Source organism: Chamaea fasciata, unplaced genomic scaffold (assembly GCF_029207755.1).
Source record: "Chamaea fasciata isolate MVZ Bird 193981 ecotype frontalis unplaced genomic scaffold, bChaFas1.0.hap1 SCAF_5, whole genome shotgun sequence".
Classification (NCBI taxonomy): domain Eukaryota; kingdom Metazoa; phylum Chordata; class Aves; order Passeriformes; family Sylviidae; genus Chamaea; species Chamaea fasciata.
Window position 1 is genome coordinate 67,758,456 of NW_027094090.1, and position 17,501 is coordinate 67,775,956.

General features: G+C 44.9%; 1 protein-coding gene across 3 annotated transcripts in view; it reads right to left on the bottom strand.

Moving 5' to 3' along the window:
- Nucleotides 1-1,054: 1,054 nt before the first annotated feature.
- The window catches only part of MICAL3 (microtubule associated monooxygenase, calponin and LIM domain containing 3), a 168,918-nt gene continuing 152,471 nt past the window's right edge, over nucleotides 1,055-17,501 (bottom strand). For all 3 annotated transcript variants that reach the window (XM_066184300.1, XM_066184299.1, XM_066184298.1), the window contains 3 exons: nucleotides 7,042-7,141; nucleotides 6,024-6,097; nucleotides 1,055-5,939 (listed from right to left, as the gene is read on the bottom strand). In XM_066184300.1, coding sequence (XP_066040397.1) covers nucleotides 5,755-5,939; nucleotides 6,024-6,097; nucleotides 7,042-7,141 — 359 coding nt within the window. In that variant the 3' untranslated portion in view covers nucleotides 1,055-5,754. The remainder of the gene's footprint in view (nucleotides 5,940-6,023; nucleotides 6,098-7,041; nucleotides 7,142-17,501) is intronic.

The following is a 17,501-nucleotide window of genomic DNA, read 5'->3' on the forward strand; positions in this document are numbered from 1 at the left end:
TTCCTAGACGCATTGTTCCACCCACAGTTCTTATAAAACAGCAGAATGTCTTCGTTCCTAATTGGGATTGAGGACTAACAAATTTGCAGTGTAACTTAAAAAGCCACGATGAAGCACTGCCAGACCGGTCTCCTAAGCTATGGATGCGAGCCAACCTCCTGTATCCCAGAGTTCAGCAGTCACTTTCCAGACATTCATTTTTCTTTTGGCATCAAGTGAGAAATCCTTGTGGACTGGCCAAAGCAGAGAGATTTCCCCCACCCCTGGTTAACCACAGCTTTCTCCCACAACTATTTTTATCCCCATGACTACTTGGGAGCAGGAGACCAAAAGAACAGGAAGAATTGTAAGGTTTGAAACTTACGCAAGGAGCTGCTGCCCCACTGAACTGCACAAATGAGGCAGCAGAGCTGTCATTCCTGCCACCTGCAGCCCACTCTCCAGGCAAGGGGAAATCCCAGGCCTGTCATCCCTCCTGCTGCAGCGATAGGCTTCCATTCATCACACCACCATAGGAACACCGGGGCTTAGCCTTTGTTTGTGGTTGAGTGGGCAAGAAAATAAAGCACATTGTTTGGGACTTCCCCGGCTGGGAATTCCCTTCACCATCCTTCTTAAAAAAAAAAAAAAAAAAAAAGAAAAAGACAGCATAGAGGCATTAATGCAATTCTCCCATTATTTTACTGAATGCTGCTACACCAGCATCAGATGTCCAGGGTAGTAGTGCAGGCTGAGGAAGCGAGCTTCAGCTACAAAAATGAAACGCTAGTTTCTACAACCCAATTTATATTACCTTCGTCCCTTCTTGGCTATTTAAAGTAACTTCACTGAGAATCTGAAGAAACAATGTAAGATATGTACGTGTACTGGGGGTGTATCATGGATTTCTTTGCATCAGAGAATTCCGAGCGGCTGAGAGTGAGCCACCAAAAGAGAAATTGAAGCCAAGCCCTTGAACACCCAGATTTATCTCTACATCACCTTCCCTCAAGTTCTCATCAATCAAGGAAGTGACAACAGAGGAAAGAAACAAGAGCGCCACCAACAAAAAAGAAAAAATAATTAATGACTTTATTTTTTTTTTTTTTTTTTTTTTAGTTCAGTTGGCCATCTGAGGTGCTAAAATCTCAACACCAATGAAGCAAGTGTGCATAAAAACAAACGATAAAACACAACCAAATAGAAGAAAACAGGCCTGAACAGAGTTGGTTTTGTACAGGTAGGGTATTCGCTTTTCTGGTCACGCTCCATACACGCCAACCGTAAACGCCTTGAACAATCTGAATATCAGAGTTCACGTTCAGACAGAAGGGCAGATGCCAAAGCAACTCCCTTTGCCTGGATCAGACTTCACGCACACACGCATGCACCCACAGACACAGAGTACTTAAATTACTGCAATGCCATCAGAACGTGGCATCCTCCCCTTCACGCCTGCTTTCAGGGACATCCTCCTCTGCCTGCTACCCTGCCCAGTACCTGCCAAGCAGTCCTGAAACAATCCAAAAGCAAGAACTTCCGGAAAGCTTCTCATCTCTGTTGCTTTGCAAAGGTCAACAGCCAGCGATCTCTTTCTCTGCGAACTATATACAGGCCGGTTTTTAGTATGCTTTAGAGCTCTCCTCCTTGCAGACAGTGACAACCGAAATTCCCACTGCAGCTCTTCGGGTTGCACACGGGAGATTTTACAACGCAACACCTCTCTCAACCCACTGGTGTGTGGTGTAAACACTTAATGGAAAACTGATTTTAGAAGAATGTTAACCAAACAAGGTGTAGCTGCTCACAAAAGGGAACTGCCGGCTGCTCTAGATCATGCTGTCTAGACCACTTAGAATACTTCATAACGTTCAGGATTAGGATGTATAAAAAGAGTAAAACCCACCAGAGTGCACACAAATGTGGTGACTAGCTCTACGCAAGCACCGTGTTCTAACAGAGGCCTAGGCATTGCACAAAACTCAGATTCTTGACCGTGGGGGTTGCCCAAGGATCCACTGGTGCCTTTACATACAAACAAATATTTACAGAAAATGCAGAAACGGAGAGAGAAAGACAGACTTTCAAAACTTGCGGCTTGCTCTAAAATATGTTCAGCGATGCAGTTTATAACATGCCCTAGTGAGACCAGGGGGTATCGGTTAACTGAAAGAAGGAGTATGTCTGAAAGTCGGAGCTGAAATGTCTCGTCACCTCCCCACACATTAGTTCTCTGAAGCTCAGAATTTTACAGCCAGTTGTGACTTCTAATGAGAATACGCTTAAAAGGAACAGAACAGTTTTAAAAAAGAAAGGTACTGTGAAAAGGGCAGATTACTTGTTCTGGCAGCCCTCACTCCCCCATCTCCATTCGCCTCCTGGGCATTTCCTTCCAGGAGCTGCTGTTCCCCTCCCTTCCCCGTCGGGGGCTGAAGTGCTTGCCCCATCCTCAGTGTGCCCATTTCAAAAGGAACACGGCTCAGGTTCCAAGCTCGGCTCTCCTCCCACCTGCCGCCAGCCCCGGGGCAGGACCACGTCACCTGGGGACAGCCACCCTTGCGTGCCCACCTCTGGGGAGCTGAGGGGTTCCCTTGGCTCTCCTCCCATGGGAAATGGACACACGTCATTGAATGCACACGGCTGAGTCGCTGCTGCTGCTGCCGCCGAGGGCGGCGCAAAGAGCTAGAACGTCCTTGGATTCGGATAAAAATACGGAATTCTTGTGCTCAACGAGAGCCTTCTGCAGCTTTAAAAATACAAAATTGGAATTAAAAATATTCAGAGAGTAAAAAAAACCCACTATCTGATATGCAAGTTATATTCTTAAAGTGCAACTGAACAGCAAAGAACAAGTTGTGCCTTTTACAACCATTTTGATATAAAAAGGCCTTTTAACATTCCCTTTTGTGTATTTTTAATCAATTTCTATGTGCGATGTTAGCTCTTCGTTTTCATTCTCGCTGGTGGAGGCCTTCAGCACAGCCCAAAGAGTTTGGGGTTAGAATATGTGGGTTTTCTGTGCAATAAGGTATTACACCCTCGAGTGATCTCAACTCTTCAGCGTTGCAAAGATCTGGCCAACGTCCCCCAGCATGAAAGGGAAAAGAAACCACCTGGTGTTTCTTCTTCAGGACTTTTTTCTTTTCTACAGCTCACATTCAATGACCTTTTGTTACGAGTTAGATGTGGTCCATATACCCAGTACACTATAAAATGGACCGAGGTCACTTCTCTGCACAAGACAATTTACAGTAAACTCTCTGTCTTTCTTCCCTCTTCCTGCACTCCAGCTTCCACTGGCCCCTCCAGCGCAGACAGTGTGAACTACCACTGCCAGTTTGACTGGGGCAGCAGGCAGGAGGGAATTCCGTTTGTCGGACATCCTGTTGGTAAAGCCAACACTCCGGGATGCTGGTACGGCAGGTACCACTTGCTGAACACACACAGCTAGGAAGCAGCACTGCAAGCTGCCTGTCCGTCTGCTTGGCTTCACGAGGATCTGGATTTAATTTGTGATGCCTTAGCATTAAACACGAGGTGGAATAAAGGGAGAACGCTTTGGGTGGAAAACACGTGCTTCCACAGTTGGCATTGCTCAGAGTCCCCGCGGACGCTCCTACCCATTCTCCCAAGTCAGAGGTGAATTTAAATCCTAGACCTTGGGTTACAGGAGACCCCTCTGAAGGAGGCAGAGAGCCAACAGCAAGAAACCACGCGAACTTCTGTGCCGGGGCAGAAGACTGAAGGATGTCCAGCCCTGCTGGAGTGCCTGGCACTGGCAGTGTCAACTCAAGCTGGAAGAGCCAGGACGCCGTACAAATGTGCTTGGGAACGGGACACGTTCTCAAAGACATCAGGAAGCAGCCTTGGAACTTCTTTAACAGGAAAAGAACGCAGTCAGCATCCCAAGGAGGGAAACCCTCCGGACACATCGTGTGAAGGATGGGACGCATCCCCAGTGCACGGTGCTGTGGCAGCTCGGCAGGATGGGTGAAGGACACGGTCTGCCCAGGGAGTCTGTCGCACAGGGAATGGTGCTGAGCTGCTCAGTGCATATCCTGCTCATCAAATATCGTGTGGTTACAGGACCCTCCTGGCTGAAAAGCAGCAGATTCACTAACTGGGCCAAAAGGAGCTTCTTCCAATAGATGCAGCAGGAAATGTGCTATTTTTGTTCTCATGGAAATCCCTCGAACTGTATCAGGACTGTGAGGAGCCCCTCTTTCAACGAGAAAGAGACACACGGGATAGTTCTACCTCGCAGTTTTGGCTTTCTTGTTATAAAAATGTAAGATTTAAATAAATATAGGTTTGTTAGTCCAAAAGAGAGAATCTGGGATGTGGAAGAAAAGGATGCTAAGAACACAAATAGATTCTTAAACTCCATGAGTGCACAGGATTTTTTCATAGAGGAAAACTCCTAGGGCAGGATGCATTCATGGGTACATAAAGGCTGCCCTGGCTGTGAAGCAGGGACCAATCTGCAGTAGTGTCTTTCTCTAACAGAGTTAAAACACTCCCTCCACAATCAAATATGTGTAACAATCAAATTATTAATAAGAACACTAATAAATAGCCACAGGTAACAACGTCCAGTAATTTTGAAGTGGAAGTTGTAGGATGCAGCAGGCACACACACCCATCACTCGTCCATTTTTTTTTTTCCTAAAAGATACAAAAATGAATCTTCTTTCAAGTATTAAAAAAATAAGTTAATTGACATAAAAGGGTCAAAGTGACTGAGGGCCCAGGCAGGTCTTAAGCTTCGTTTCCAATGTGCAAAAACAAAATACAGAGAAAAAAAAAAAATAAAAACACTGAAAAGTCTTAATGGTGGTTCGGTCACTTAAGGGCTTCTCCCTTTTTCGGGGCCTAATAACCAGGGAATGCTGCCTGGGAACACCCCTGCCCCAGCACACACTTACCACTGTCCCACAGCAGTATTTTCCAGTGTCAAAACAGTCACAATAAAACAGAACAAGGAAGCCCACCAGCCTCTGAGCTGTGGCCATGAAGACTAAGGCCAGCAGTAGCTGTCCCTCCAGTGTGTAGCAAAGCAGACGGGCATCTTCCCTCTCTCTTCTGCTCCCCTTGCTCCTTACAAGAAGATTTAGGAGGCCAAGGCAGGGAAAGAGTCCACTGATGCCCACTTCTCTCCAAAAACCACGAGGCAGAGAGTTCCATCACACGCAGCAGTATCTCCTCTGCCTCGTATTTCTTCATATCCATGCGTAAGGATCAACTGCAGGTTTCTTTGGTGGGGAGGAAGACTAAAGCAAAGAAGGTGTTGCCCTGGGCTTCTGGAGCTCTCTTGGACAGCTGACTCCACTGCTACAGGCTGCTGTGGTTATTCAGGAAGGGTTGCCACTCCCCTCCCTTTTATCAGAACTGGTGTAGTAAAAACGGGAAAGGAATGGACTGCCTTAAATCCAGTGTAGTTAAGGGTACTTCTCCCCTTAACCTCCTTCCCCACACATGGATTACTCCCCCCTCCCTCCTACCACACACACAAAATACGGTCCATCGCACAGGACCTCAAGGAGACTCCACAGTCTCAACTCATTTCTTCAACTTGGCTTGCAGACATGTAAAACTTAAGCTTCTGTGGAACCAACACACTTATCAAAAGGCTTCTGAGTGCTTCAAACCAAATCCCTGCGTGCTGTTGGACCCTTTGGAGGTTTCCCCTTCAACATCTTCCTATCCACGGAATTCTGGCAAACTCAGGGTAGGCCAACTGGACAACACAGACCAGCAGAGGTAAATGTATTAAGCTCAGGACCAGTTCAAGCTAAAACCCTTGGAAAGCATGACTGCCTCCAGGTCCTTGTCTTCTTCTTTTTCTCGAAGCCGCTGCTCCTCAAGGAGAGCCACGAGGGAATCTCTCTGCTCCACCACTTCAAGCATTTCGTTCAGGATCCTCTTCTCCTCCGAGAGCTCCTCGTCTGTCTTCAGATGATCTACACAGATACCAAAAACTATCAGCACACACAAGGCTGGAAATACACACCTACAATCCATGAAATATTCCCTTTTGCTCTCACCTTCTACTGCCATCCTCTCACGGAGCTCCTGCTGCAGTCGACTCTGCCTGTCTTCCAGTTCTAGCTCCCGAGCACTGGAAGAGAAAGAGCAGAAATCCAAGTTCCAGGTGTATTAAAATACTGCATACATTGCTTCATATTCATGCTCAGCTTCTTCTCCCTCTCCAGATATCTGCCGGGCATTTTACCAATCTCGTTTGGAACAACTCTTAAATAACTTAAGATAAATATAACTGTGTTTTTAAGAGATTTAATTGCGCTTTTAGCGTTTCAGGTTCTTTGCCTTCAGCTACCAAGGGCAATGCCAAAAGTGGAGCAAACTAAAGATAGAGCAGAGTCAAAGAGCAAATAAATCTGCAATGCTTCTACCTATCCCCTGCTACTTCCCAGTCTAAAACCAAAGTTACTCATTAACAAATTACTCATTACTTAAGGAAATGTCAGGCATTGCAAACACCACCTTGGGACTTCTCTGCCACTAAGGCCATCAGCTTCCACATTGCTGAGGTGAGCTGACACACTCCGAAATGAATTTCAGTGAATTTGCACAACGGGAACAGAAAAAAAACACCCCAATTTCATTAACAGGAAAACAGCTTTACTATCTGAGCCCGCATGAGAGGCACTGGGGTCCCACTACAGGCAGGAAAGAGAGCCACATGGCAAAGGTGACTGCATTAAATGCTTTTGGCTATGCTTACAAGACAATTTTACCAAAACCAGGAGTCCCACATTATTTCTGCATAGCTCAAAAACACTTGCATGAACGGGAGGTGTGTTATACAGGAACTGCATGAGAAGGGCTCACATACCTGTACTTCCGCATGTGCGCCAATAATTGGAACTTTCATTCCTTACCACTATTATTCCTCCTCCTACCACTCCTTTAAGACGTACTTGGACTCCCACCTCAGCCTAAGAGGTTGCCGACCTCCAGGCCTTACAGAGAAGACAATACTGACAGATCTTCCACTACTATCTGTGACAAAATCCCTGTTTTTTTTCCACATTCACTCACAAGATCATCAGTTCAGACTCGTAGCGAACCAAGGCATTCTTCTCCTGCACCAGCTTGAACCACTCCTGCATCAGCTTGGGGTCATCCTTCTTACCCATGCCTGCCAAGAAAGAAACCCGGTGAATTTTCAGGTAATGCCCTGCAATCCTTACAAGCCCAAACTGGAAAAACAACAATTGGGGCAAAATGTGCAAAGAAAGCCGAGCAAGATGCTGCCAGAGCACTCCCAAGCCGGGTCCATTCAGTTTGCCTACAGCACTCAGCTGAGTGGAAGTCACCTCCAAAAGGATTCTCTTCTCTTTGGAGCCTACTTATTTTTTTGGTTCTGATTTTCTCATGATTACTTGTTTCTTCCTCACTCTTACTGCAGAAAGCCCCGATTTCTATGAGTATTTAACTTTTCCTTTCATTAGAAGAATTTTATAGATGCTCATACCAGCTACTTAAACATATGCATGCCACTGCTTTTTTTTTACCTTTATTTTTTTCAATTGCACGTGCTCCAGTTTCCCTTGTACTAGCCAAAAGTAACATCCTGTTGCTTCTTTTTTCACCAGTTAAGTAAATCTTTTCTGACTGCTCCTCCTAGCCACACGTATCTATTCATCTTGAAGATCCCCCTGCACAGTGAACACAGAAACTAATTCTACCGTACTGCACACCAGTGCTAGAAAGAAAAGGAACCCTCAGACACATTTGCTAATGCATGAAAGAAGAATAAAGAAACCTCGGGCCTTGACCACCTAGTACAAAACTCTTGGCCGGTCCTTTTATTTCAGAAAGAACTCCTAAACTTATTCAACAGTCTACCGGTAAGTCTTGTGTCTGGCAGGAGTCATGTGGAATAAATGCAGAATGCTGTTCCCAAAGCCTTCTGTTGATACTTAGCAAACACAAGAACTTACCAAGGAGGCTTCTCCTGGCAAGCTCTTGGTCTGGGCCACTTATTCCACACTGAACCGCCTGCATCTGAACGCTGTGATTTACATCAGACCCCATCAAGGCCAGTGGCAGGGCTCCTGCTGTGTGGAAGTAGGAGCAGGAGCAAGGCCTCAAATCAGGCTCAACAGCACTTTAGGATTGCTGCATCCCATCAGCTTACACTGCAAGTTAACTAACAGCCCTGGCTCTGCTAGTTATCATGGATACCTACTCTCTACGCCAAGGACAAAAGCTCTCAGAAAGTCCATCCAACGCTAAAATAATCAAGCGGCAAGCTTCCTACTCAAACTCCACGACACAGACACATCACAAATACCACAATAACGGCTGCTTGATTCACCTGCCTCATCCTCAGCATGCCAGAGAAGCGCTGCTCTGCAGTTACACAAGGGAGAGCCTACAACTCCTAGTAAGCTGCAGCTTGGGGCTGCCTGTCGCCTGCCTGTGGAAACGTGTCATACCGGCCCCCTGGGGGAATACCAGACTCTGCTGTACCACCCTAAGAGCCCCTGGCTCCGTGGACTTGATACCAGTGTGTTGCTCAGTTCCAAGCATTCCTTTCTGAGCATCTCTGCACAAAGTGCCCAATGTGGCGACAGGAGAGGGAGACTGTACATGCAGATGTCCAGTGCTGTGGCGCCATGAGAACACTGGGAAGTCTCCCCTTCCTTTCCGATGCCAGGATGTAATAGAAAACAAATGCCTCTAAGGAAAAGCCAAAAACACAACGCTACTGACCTGTGGAATCACGGAAGTATTTTTAAACAGCCAATGAGTAGAGGAATAATGGGAGGATTGGAAAGGGAGCACTGACAACTGATGTGAGGGAGGACCATGGAAAGCAGGTAAGTGGTTAGCAAAATTACACCATGAACACACATAAACAACCCCTTCCCCATGCCTTGGCAATGGAAACTCTACAGCACACTCCGTTTGGGATAGTTAAAGAATGCACTCAGCAAGACAGATGAGGGAGAACTGTCTAACTTCAGCTCTGTTGGCTTTTAAAGTTCAAGGATGTTTTTCAAATGAGTCCTTATAAAGACACAGTATTCCTTTAATCCCTACATGCTAATTAAAAGGCCATATTTAAGGCAACAGATTGACATCCCTCACCCCCACCTTCCAAACGCCTTTCAGGAGGAATAGAGAAATTGAAGCCACCAAATGAAAATAGAAACTTTTTGAGCGTGACACTCGTGGTCCCACAGCTGCTGCCCACTGTCCCTCCCAGTCACTGCACCTCCTCTTGCACAGCTGGGACCTGCAAAAGGGATACTGTACCTTTAACAGCTTGCCACAGGCTCAGAGAAGCTGGTTACCAGGTAAGCTACAGACAAGGCTGGTTTGGGGAACGCAGCAAGAAAAGGGCTTGGGGGCCTTGTGGTCACTAGCTGACTAGTGCTGCTATGACAAACCCAGCTGTGGGCAGGGAGGACACGGGGTGCGTGAGGTTACGTTACCTTCATGGGCACAGCAAGGGCAGAAGGAGAGAGGTCTACGACGTGGTGTCCCGCCATTGGGCTCAACTTCAATAGGACCAAACGAGGAAGAGGAAGAGGCAGGAGAGGAAGAGGAAGTTGGAAGTGGAACGGAAGAGGAGGAAAGGGGTGAAATAAAAGACAAGCAAAGGACAAAAAGCATAAGAGTGAGAAAGAAAGGAAACACAAGAAGAAAAGAAAAGAAAAAAATACAAGAAATGGAGAAGCAGAAACAAGGGATACAGTCTACAGATGAATAATGTCCCTAATAAGCACAGATAACAGGTAAGAGGTAGACTGAGGTACTGGTGAACTCTTGCTGAGCTGTACAAATACCAGGCAGGAGGTTACTGTCACTGCACTTTTCCTAATGTACAGTTCTCAGGTGCAAGGTCTTTATCTGAAAGGTTTGTGACTCAGATGTCAGGACGAGTAGAGACATATATTTCACTTCTGCTGGTAAATGTCAGATTTCAAGCAGGGTTACAGTAAGTCTCGCCTGCATGCACAAGACAGCAGCTGTAAGCAGCCACCCTACCTTAAGCTCTATCAGGACCATGCTCTTATCACCGTGGCAGCATCCACTGATGGTAAAAGTGTCCTTTGTAATGGAATAAAATGTCTTCAGACAGGGAACGTCACAGGGAGAGAATCTGATCACCATGGAACCAGCCTGCCAGGATCTGCTGTGTCAAGTATGGTGAGAACACATGTACCCCACCGGATTGTTGTGCTTGGGGGGGGGAAAAGGCTTTTACATGGATAAAGTGATTCACATCAGGGTCTGCAGGGGCAAAGACCAACCGAGGACTTTGCAGAGTTAAACCAGCAAATTTAAAGCTCTCCCTTGGTGTTCTCATCCCACAAAGCATTTTAAGGCGTACAAGTCCTGTTAGCATCGGTGACTTACTGAATCCTCATCATCTTTTTCCATCAGCCAGTGAAGGACAACCATTTCTCATCTCTCAAAAGGTTCAGCTGTTTTAACACCAAGAACTTGCTTTTCAGCCGCACTTAACATTACAGAGCTAAACAGGAGGCAATAACCAATATCACTAATAGTTAAGGGGGAATGTGCACCGGGGAGATGATGAACCCTGAAATGTCAGAGCTACCAGAACAGAACACTTACTGGGCTCAGGGCACAACTGCATTCATAAAGAGGAAGGACTTCTGTGTTGGGAAAGGGCACAAACTCCACAACAACGCTAGGGTAAGAACAACACTCATTTTGGAGAAGTCAGCCGAGTTTGATGTTTGTGCTTCAGAGAAAGCTCCACAAAATCAGAGCACCAGTGAACTGGGAAGGTTTTAGAAGGGACCATCACAGAACTAGACCAGCACACGGAGGACACACTGGAGCAAGAGGGAGAGCACACCAGCTTCAAAGCCTGTGACTGAGCAGCACGGCTTTCTCAGAAGAAGAAACCTCTGTACTGGGAGCAGGAAGGGGCAACATCAGGAGAGGTGCCACAGCTGGCCATAGGACAGTTACAAATAAAGCATCGTACCAACAACAGCTGAGAAAGTACCAGAACATTAATTACAGCTGCTCTGAATTTTCCAACTTCTTCATTTAAAATAGAAAAATACTAAGGCTTTCTTTTTTTTTTTTTTTTTCTCCCTACAACTGCCATTTCACAGATCAGGTTACAAAAACAAACAAGAAAAACCCCAAACCACAAAGGTACGGTGAAGAATATGCTTCCACACAAAGCAGAGCATGATACTTGTTAAATACTTTTAAATAAAACGGAACAGGCAACTGGGGTCAAGCATCATAAAGTCACCCTAGGACGTTTTCCCATCCTATTTTAACTCAAAAATTAGTTCTTTAAGCCAAAAGCTTTAATACTCTAACTTGGTCTAACCACTGTTTTGAGGGTGGTCAGGGAGATGGAGATTTAACTGTATGGAAAAATCCACTTCTTTCAAGGTCCGAGATTTCATTCAGAACTGGGGGCTGGGGGATTTGATACATTTCAAGCCATGAACATAGAGACTTGGTGAGGAACTTCCAGTTCTCCACATTTGAGCTGAAAATAAATACACAGTATGTGAAAATGTCATTCATCTCGTTGCAAAATGGCCACAAACTCCTAGCTTTTGTCATCAGTAATCAAGTGGTCTGACACCCATCTTTGGTCTCCAGTAAAAAGCCCCAGGGATCACACAGCACCTGACCAATAATGGAGCTCACTCCCCACAACTGTATTTTCCTGCCTTGCTCTCAGTTATCTTCTCATTCTTGTCTAAAAAAAAAATTTGTCCTTGAATCAAGTTACAAAGTCCACGTTATCTACACTAGTCCTGCTACTAGAAAAGTCAACATGTTTTTTCAGTAAGATAATAAACATAACCTTTGCAATTAAGATCCTTTCCAGCCACTCTAGATGTAAATTACAGTTAATTACATCGGTGAATACAGGTTATGATCATTGCAATTACTTTGGAAACAATTTCTGTCCAAAGTAGAATAATTAGCAAGGCTTTAGAAAGTCTTCCTTATGTACTGGAGGTCCTTAACAGCGAGAACAAAATGCAACCTGAAAACTTACTTCCCATGGTGCTCTAAAGCTTATTTCATGGCTTATTGCTCCAAAAACCATAACTAATCCTACAGTAAATATTATTGTTGTTGCTATTATTGTTATTATTATTATGTTGTTGCTGTTTAAAGAAGAAAAATCACCACTTCCTAGTCTCATTAAATTATAAATAGGATCATCATTGCAAGACAAAGTTTTCCGGATGTGGAATCAGGGCCAGATCGGGAAAAATCCCATTTGTTGTGCAAATTAGAAAAAACCCCAAAGCTAACCCTCCCTTTCTGTTTAAGTCGCCTTCACCGCCAAAAATGTACTGACACAAGTCTTCACCCACAACATGGAAAGAGCGCTGCTGGCAGCAGCAGCAGCTGCTGGAACAGTTTGTCTGGAAAGAGCTGAAGAGCAAGAGAAGAAACATTTCTGTGACCATTCCCTTCTTAGGGTCCTCCTGTGCTGCCAGCAGGAGCCTAAGGCGTGGCTATAGCCTCCGGACAGAAAATCATCATTTTTTTTTATCACCAGAGGGATAAAGCTGCCAACAGACTGTGTTAGTCACGAGTTGCTCCCTTTTCAGTGACACAAGCCAACTCATCTTCTTTGTAAAGCCTTGGCAGCAGAGCTCGGCAGTCCCAGCTGCTGGCAAGCCAGAGCATGGTTTGGAGGCAGGGGCTGCAGCTTATTAAGGAAAGGAGTGAGCCCCAGTCCCTGAGCACACTGAACATTCTCGAGAGGCAGACACATCCCATCAATCAAGTGACTGGAGTTACCTTCCTTCTGTGTAAAAAAGCCACAAGAATGCCCTTGTTTGTCACAGCACTCTTGAGGGATTGCAGACTTTGCTACAGTGGTGGAACCCAAGAGCCGGGTCAAGAATAAATACCATAGCTTCAAAGTCTCTTCAAAACAAAGACCAGAAATTGTATGGCCACTATAAAATACACCTTCATTTTCACTGTACATTGTTCTTTGTTACAGAAGCTACATTGGACTGCTGCATTCTTTTCTAATCTTTATTCACCTGTTGATTAAAGAGCAATTTTTCAGACTGCTTTTGTCCTTTTCCTCTCTAGCTCCGTAACACTTCTTTTCCCCGATCAAAGTGGTCAAAACAATCAATCAGGATGAAGAAAGCACAGCACAAAGTTTGGGGTGGCAGAGCCCCAGTGTCCCCAAGCTACAGCTCACACTAATCCCCTTCACTATCTGCCCCGTTTCTTTAAAACGAGAGCTGTGAAGATTTACAAGAAGTGGTGAGTCACTGCAAGTTAAATTTACTTGTGAACAGCAAGTGGGTCACATCCTTCATGATCATATCCAGAGACTTCGATTTCTATATTGTTGACTAATCGTGGTGGTTTGGAAAACAGCAACACTGACAGGAAAATCCAGCCCTGAGGCCGATCTCAGGTCTGTGGCACTTGCCCTCACATGTGTGACTCTTTGGAAATTTATTCTACTAACAAATCCCTTATTTATCAGGAAAACTAGAAGTTCTGATTTAAAATCAGTGCTTAAAATATGGATCAGTCCAAAAGAGATCAGCAAGTCAAACGGCACCGATCACAGTAAATGTCTTCTTTTCCACCCTTAAAAAAATCATGTCATGGTCAGAAACACAACTGCTGAAAAACAAAGCATTATAACTTTACTATTTGGTGAAGTTGTTCAACAGCAGCGTTGTTAAAAACCAAGGATACAGAAAGCCAACTCTTGGAGAACATCCACAGAACTGCAGGTTGAGAGCAAGGGTTTTGACAAATGTCCCGCAAGCACGTCACAGTTTATTAAATCTGGGTCAAACTCAATATTCTCTACAGTACAATCACTAGAAGAAACCTGGGGAAAACTCAGAGAGCACTGGGTTGTCATGCAAACTGAACCACTTTTATTTATCCAGCAGAAGGGGATGGGGGAAAGGCAGGGAAGGGAAGGAAAAAAAATGGGGAAAGCAATGCTTGGAGTAGAACACGCACACAAAGGACTCCAGAGAAGTCTTCTGCTTCTACTGGACCTCGAGGCACTTCAGAATGCACTCAGAATGAATACAGTCCCGCGCTGACCCTGTCTCCCAAGACTGTTTTTGTGCGCTGAAAGAAGCAGGTAAATGGCAATTGCCTAACAAGTACTGGTACTTAACAAGCTCTGCTTATCAAGTGCTCTTTCCTGCTCAACATTTACAGCAAAGAAAACAAGTCACCAATTCACTTCAGTGTCAAAAACAGCTGCGGACTTTGAAAACAATGTTTATCTTACGACTCCACTCCCCTTTCAGAAGAGCTGTGTTTGCCAATCACGAGAAATAGGACTGATCCCACTTGAATATGTCAGACTCCAGCCTTGCAGAGTTAAACCTGCAAGACTTTAAAGGACACAGTAAGCTCAAATGTTTTAAATAAGTTTTAAAAAGGGTGAAGCTGTTGTAGAGTGTGCTTGAAACAGAGTACAAAGATTAAAAAAAAAAAAAACCCAAAACAATTGCACTTCCCTGCCCTGTTTACCTGATGTTCTTAAGGCTCTTGTCAAGAAGGAAGAACCTGTGTCTGAAATCGACACTATCAAATGTACCAGCTCTCTTCCCCACATCCTTCTTGCCTCTCTTGGCACACTCCAGCCAAGAAAAACAAGATGGGCTGTTTGTTTAATGATTCCCTGTTGGGTGCAAGGAAAAGGAAGCTGCCCACTTGAGCACAGAGGAAACCATGGAGGTACTTTCCAGAGGCAGATAAAGAGCCAGTGGGTTAGGAGCGGTTGAGGCTGGGACTAAGGAGGCAAGGTGACTACTGGAGAGCAAAGGAGAGGAAAAGAAGGGTAAGGGATGAAAGGAGAAGGCAGACTTGAGAAGAAGGCAGAATCTAAAAATTACAGACAAATAATACTGGGCAGAAGAGGGAGCAGAGCCCAAAAATTTTGGAAGAAGTCCAAAGGCTGGGATTTAGACTGTGGAGACTGTGTCAGCGGGAAGATGAGACTAGGAGTAGCTAGTGGAGAGAAACAGGAGGTCTGAAGGGTAGAATGCTAGGATTTCTTTGTCAGGAAGGCAGGATTAAAATTAAATGCCTGAGAATGAAAATGGAAGTGGGGTAAGGAGCTCTGGATGAAATAAGACAGGATCAGGACAAGGACTGTCTCAAAAGAGGGAACAAAAGGACAAAAGAGTATATATCCACCAGACCAATGCATCCTTCCACTGTTTGGCTCAGAATCCAAGTCTCACTATTCCACAGCTGCCAACAAACATCTATAAAACCCACTGACTGTGTCCCATTTCCTCTCCATAAGGATCCACCCAGAAGACGACAACCTAATTATTCCATAAGGGCATGGGACAGCTCTCTGTGGTGGATCTGAAGGCTATAAATCTGTTGATACATCAATATAACATTAAAGTCTTAATTTCAGCTGACTGCGCAACCTTTGCAATGCTCTTTTAACCACACCACGCACACAATACACACAGAGGAATAATTACTCAGAATTGAAATGTGACCATCTGTAGCGTGAAATGAAACATCTGTGTTTCAGCAACGGCACAAAACATTTCAGAACAGGAAGAGAGGATTATGACATCTGAGCAGAGCAACGGAGCTAGTTAAGACAGCAATCTGTAGTCCTACACACTGGAAGTTGACCAGGATGTCAGAAGTTCCCATTCCCCTTGCAGAAGTTGTTGCGCAATCTGTAACAACTCAGTATTACCAGTTTACAGACAACTTTCCAGAGTGCTTTGCTATTTTTGTTAATATTCTATGACAGTCTTGCCCGTGCCTCAGAGACATGGGTTTGCTGATAGAATCATTAACTTTGCAGCATCCAAGCTGCCTGCAGTGCTCGGCAGGACCTCCAGGGATTTTAATGGCACTCCACCCAGATGCAGCATCCTGCACAGACATGTTAATCTTGAAGCTGAGCTCTGTATCTGCCACTTGGGCTGACAAGTATCACCAGAAAAATGTATCCCTTCTGGCAAAAGTGTTCTGGCAGCCCCAAAAGCAAATATAAAGCAAATTACAGAGGCAACAAAATAATACTACAAAGCCACATACTCCAGACTACACTGGCTCACTGCATTTAAAGGGATACTGCCCAACGTGGTTTCTTTAAAATTTGTTTTGAAAACAGTGTTTTTGAGACGAGCAGAATTTTGATAGAGTTTTAAGATGTATCAGCCGTTTTTAAAATAACCGTGAATATTGCCTCTGACTGTTGGAAGCCCAAGTGACTGAGTCACCATAAAAAAATAAAAGCAGCCCGCTCAAAAATGACCACTCTGAGATGCCTGAGCTCAGAGAAATGGAAAAGCAAACAGGCAAAGAGACAAACAGCAAACTCCATTTCCAATTAAGATTTTTCTGCAGCGCAGCGAATTCTTTCCGGTGACAGTGTCCCTTTAAGTGCAGAAGATTTTGCTTCTTCTTAAAGGCACTATTAGTGATTTTGATGGGATCGCTCTGTCTCTAAAGAGGCATTAGGAGCAGAGGCAGGAGGAGGGAGAGGTGTAGTGGAGATAGCATTAAACAGGGATAAGGGTCTGTTAAGGGTAATTCAGCATCAACCCTTTTACAGCTCCTACTCTAGGCACATGTGAGTATGGGCCAGCCCTGGGGGATAAAACCAGGCAGAGGGTTTCAAAGTCTCTCTGCAGGAGATAGCCCAGGAAAGAATGCCAGAGGGTCTGAGCAGTGAACGAAGCACAGGGCTGGCAGAGGACTACCACATCAAAATTAGCACAGGGGAAACCGGGCAACAGATCAGATCTATCTTCCGTTCTGAAACTCGCACTTGGGTGGATATTCCTCAATAAAAGTCTATTGTGCCACGAGCAGTTCACAACAGATAGGTACAGGTAGGTACTATGTGGGACGGCCTCCCTGGAGCAGGAGAAAAAATGGCTGTTAAAAACCTGGGCAAGATAATATTTGAAGGATCAAATACAGAGCACAATGATATCAGGGAAGACTTTCCGGGGATGCCTCTTGGATCAGGCCTAGAGCGTGTGGATCTTTCCCCTCTGCAGAGCTGGTCTGCAATGCAGTCCCTCAAAAAAACACAGCTCAGATCAAGCAACTTCCCCCTCTGAAAGAGAAACTAAATGAGACCCTCAGATAACAAGGCAACAGAGCAGAGTTCGCTTTCTCTCGGATCTGCTGACAGACAGATGTGTTCATAAGAATAGATTTTGGGTGGTTGAACTAGGAAAGGAAATTTTAATTTTCAAGATAGGCAAACACTAATCAAATGTCATTTGCGAGCAAAAAGTTCATCACCTGCTAAGGGACTCAGGAAGTCATGTTAATTAAAGCAAGGGCAGAACCGTGGTACAGAGTGGTGACCAGATTCTTCAGTGAAAATGAGAACTAAACACTGTAATGTGTGTTTAGCACTAAATGGGGTATTAATGCAACAGCATAGCAAGAAACTTAACAGCTGTGTAATGATGCAAACTGGATTCCAGCAAAAACGACTGCAACTCTTAAGAGCAGATAATTTT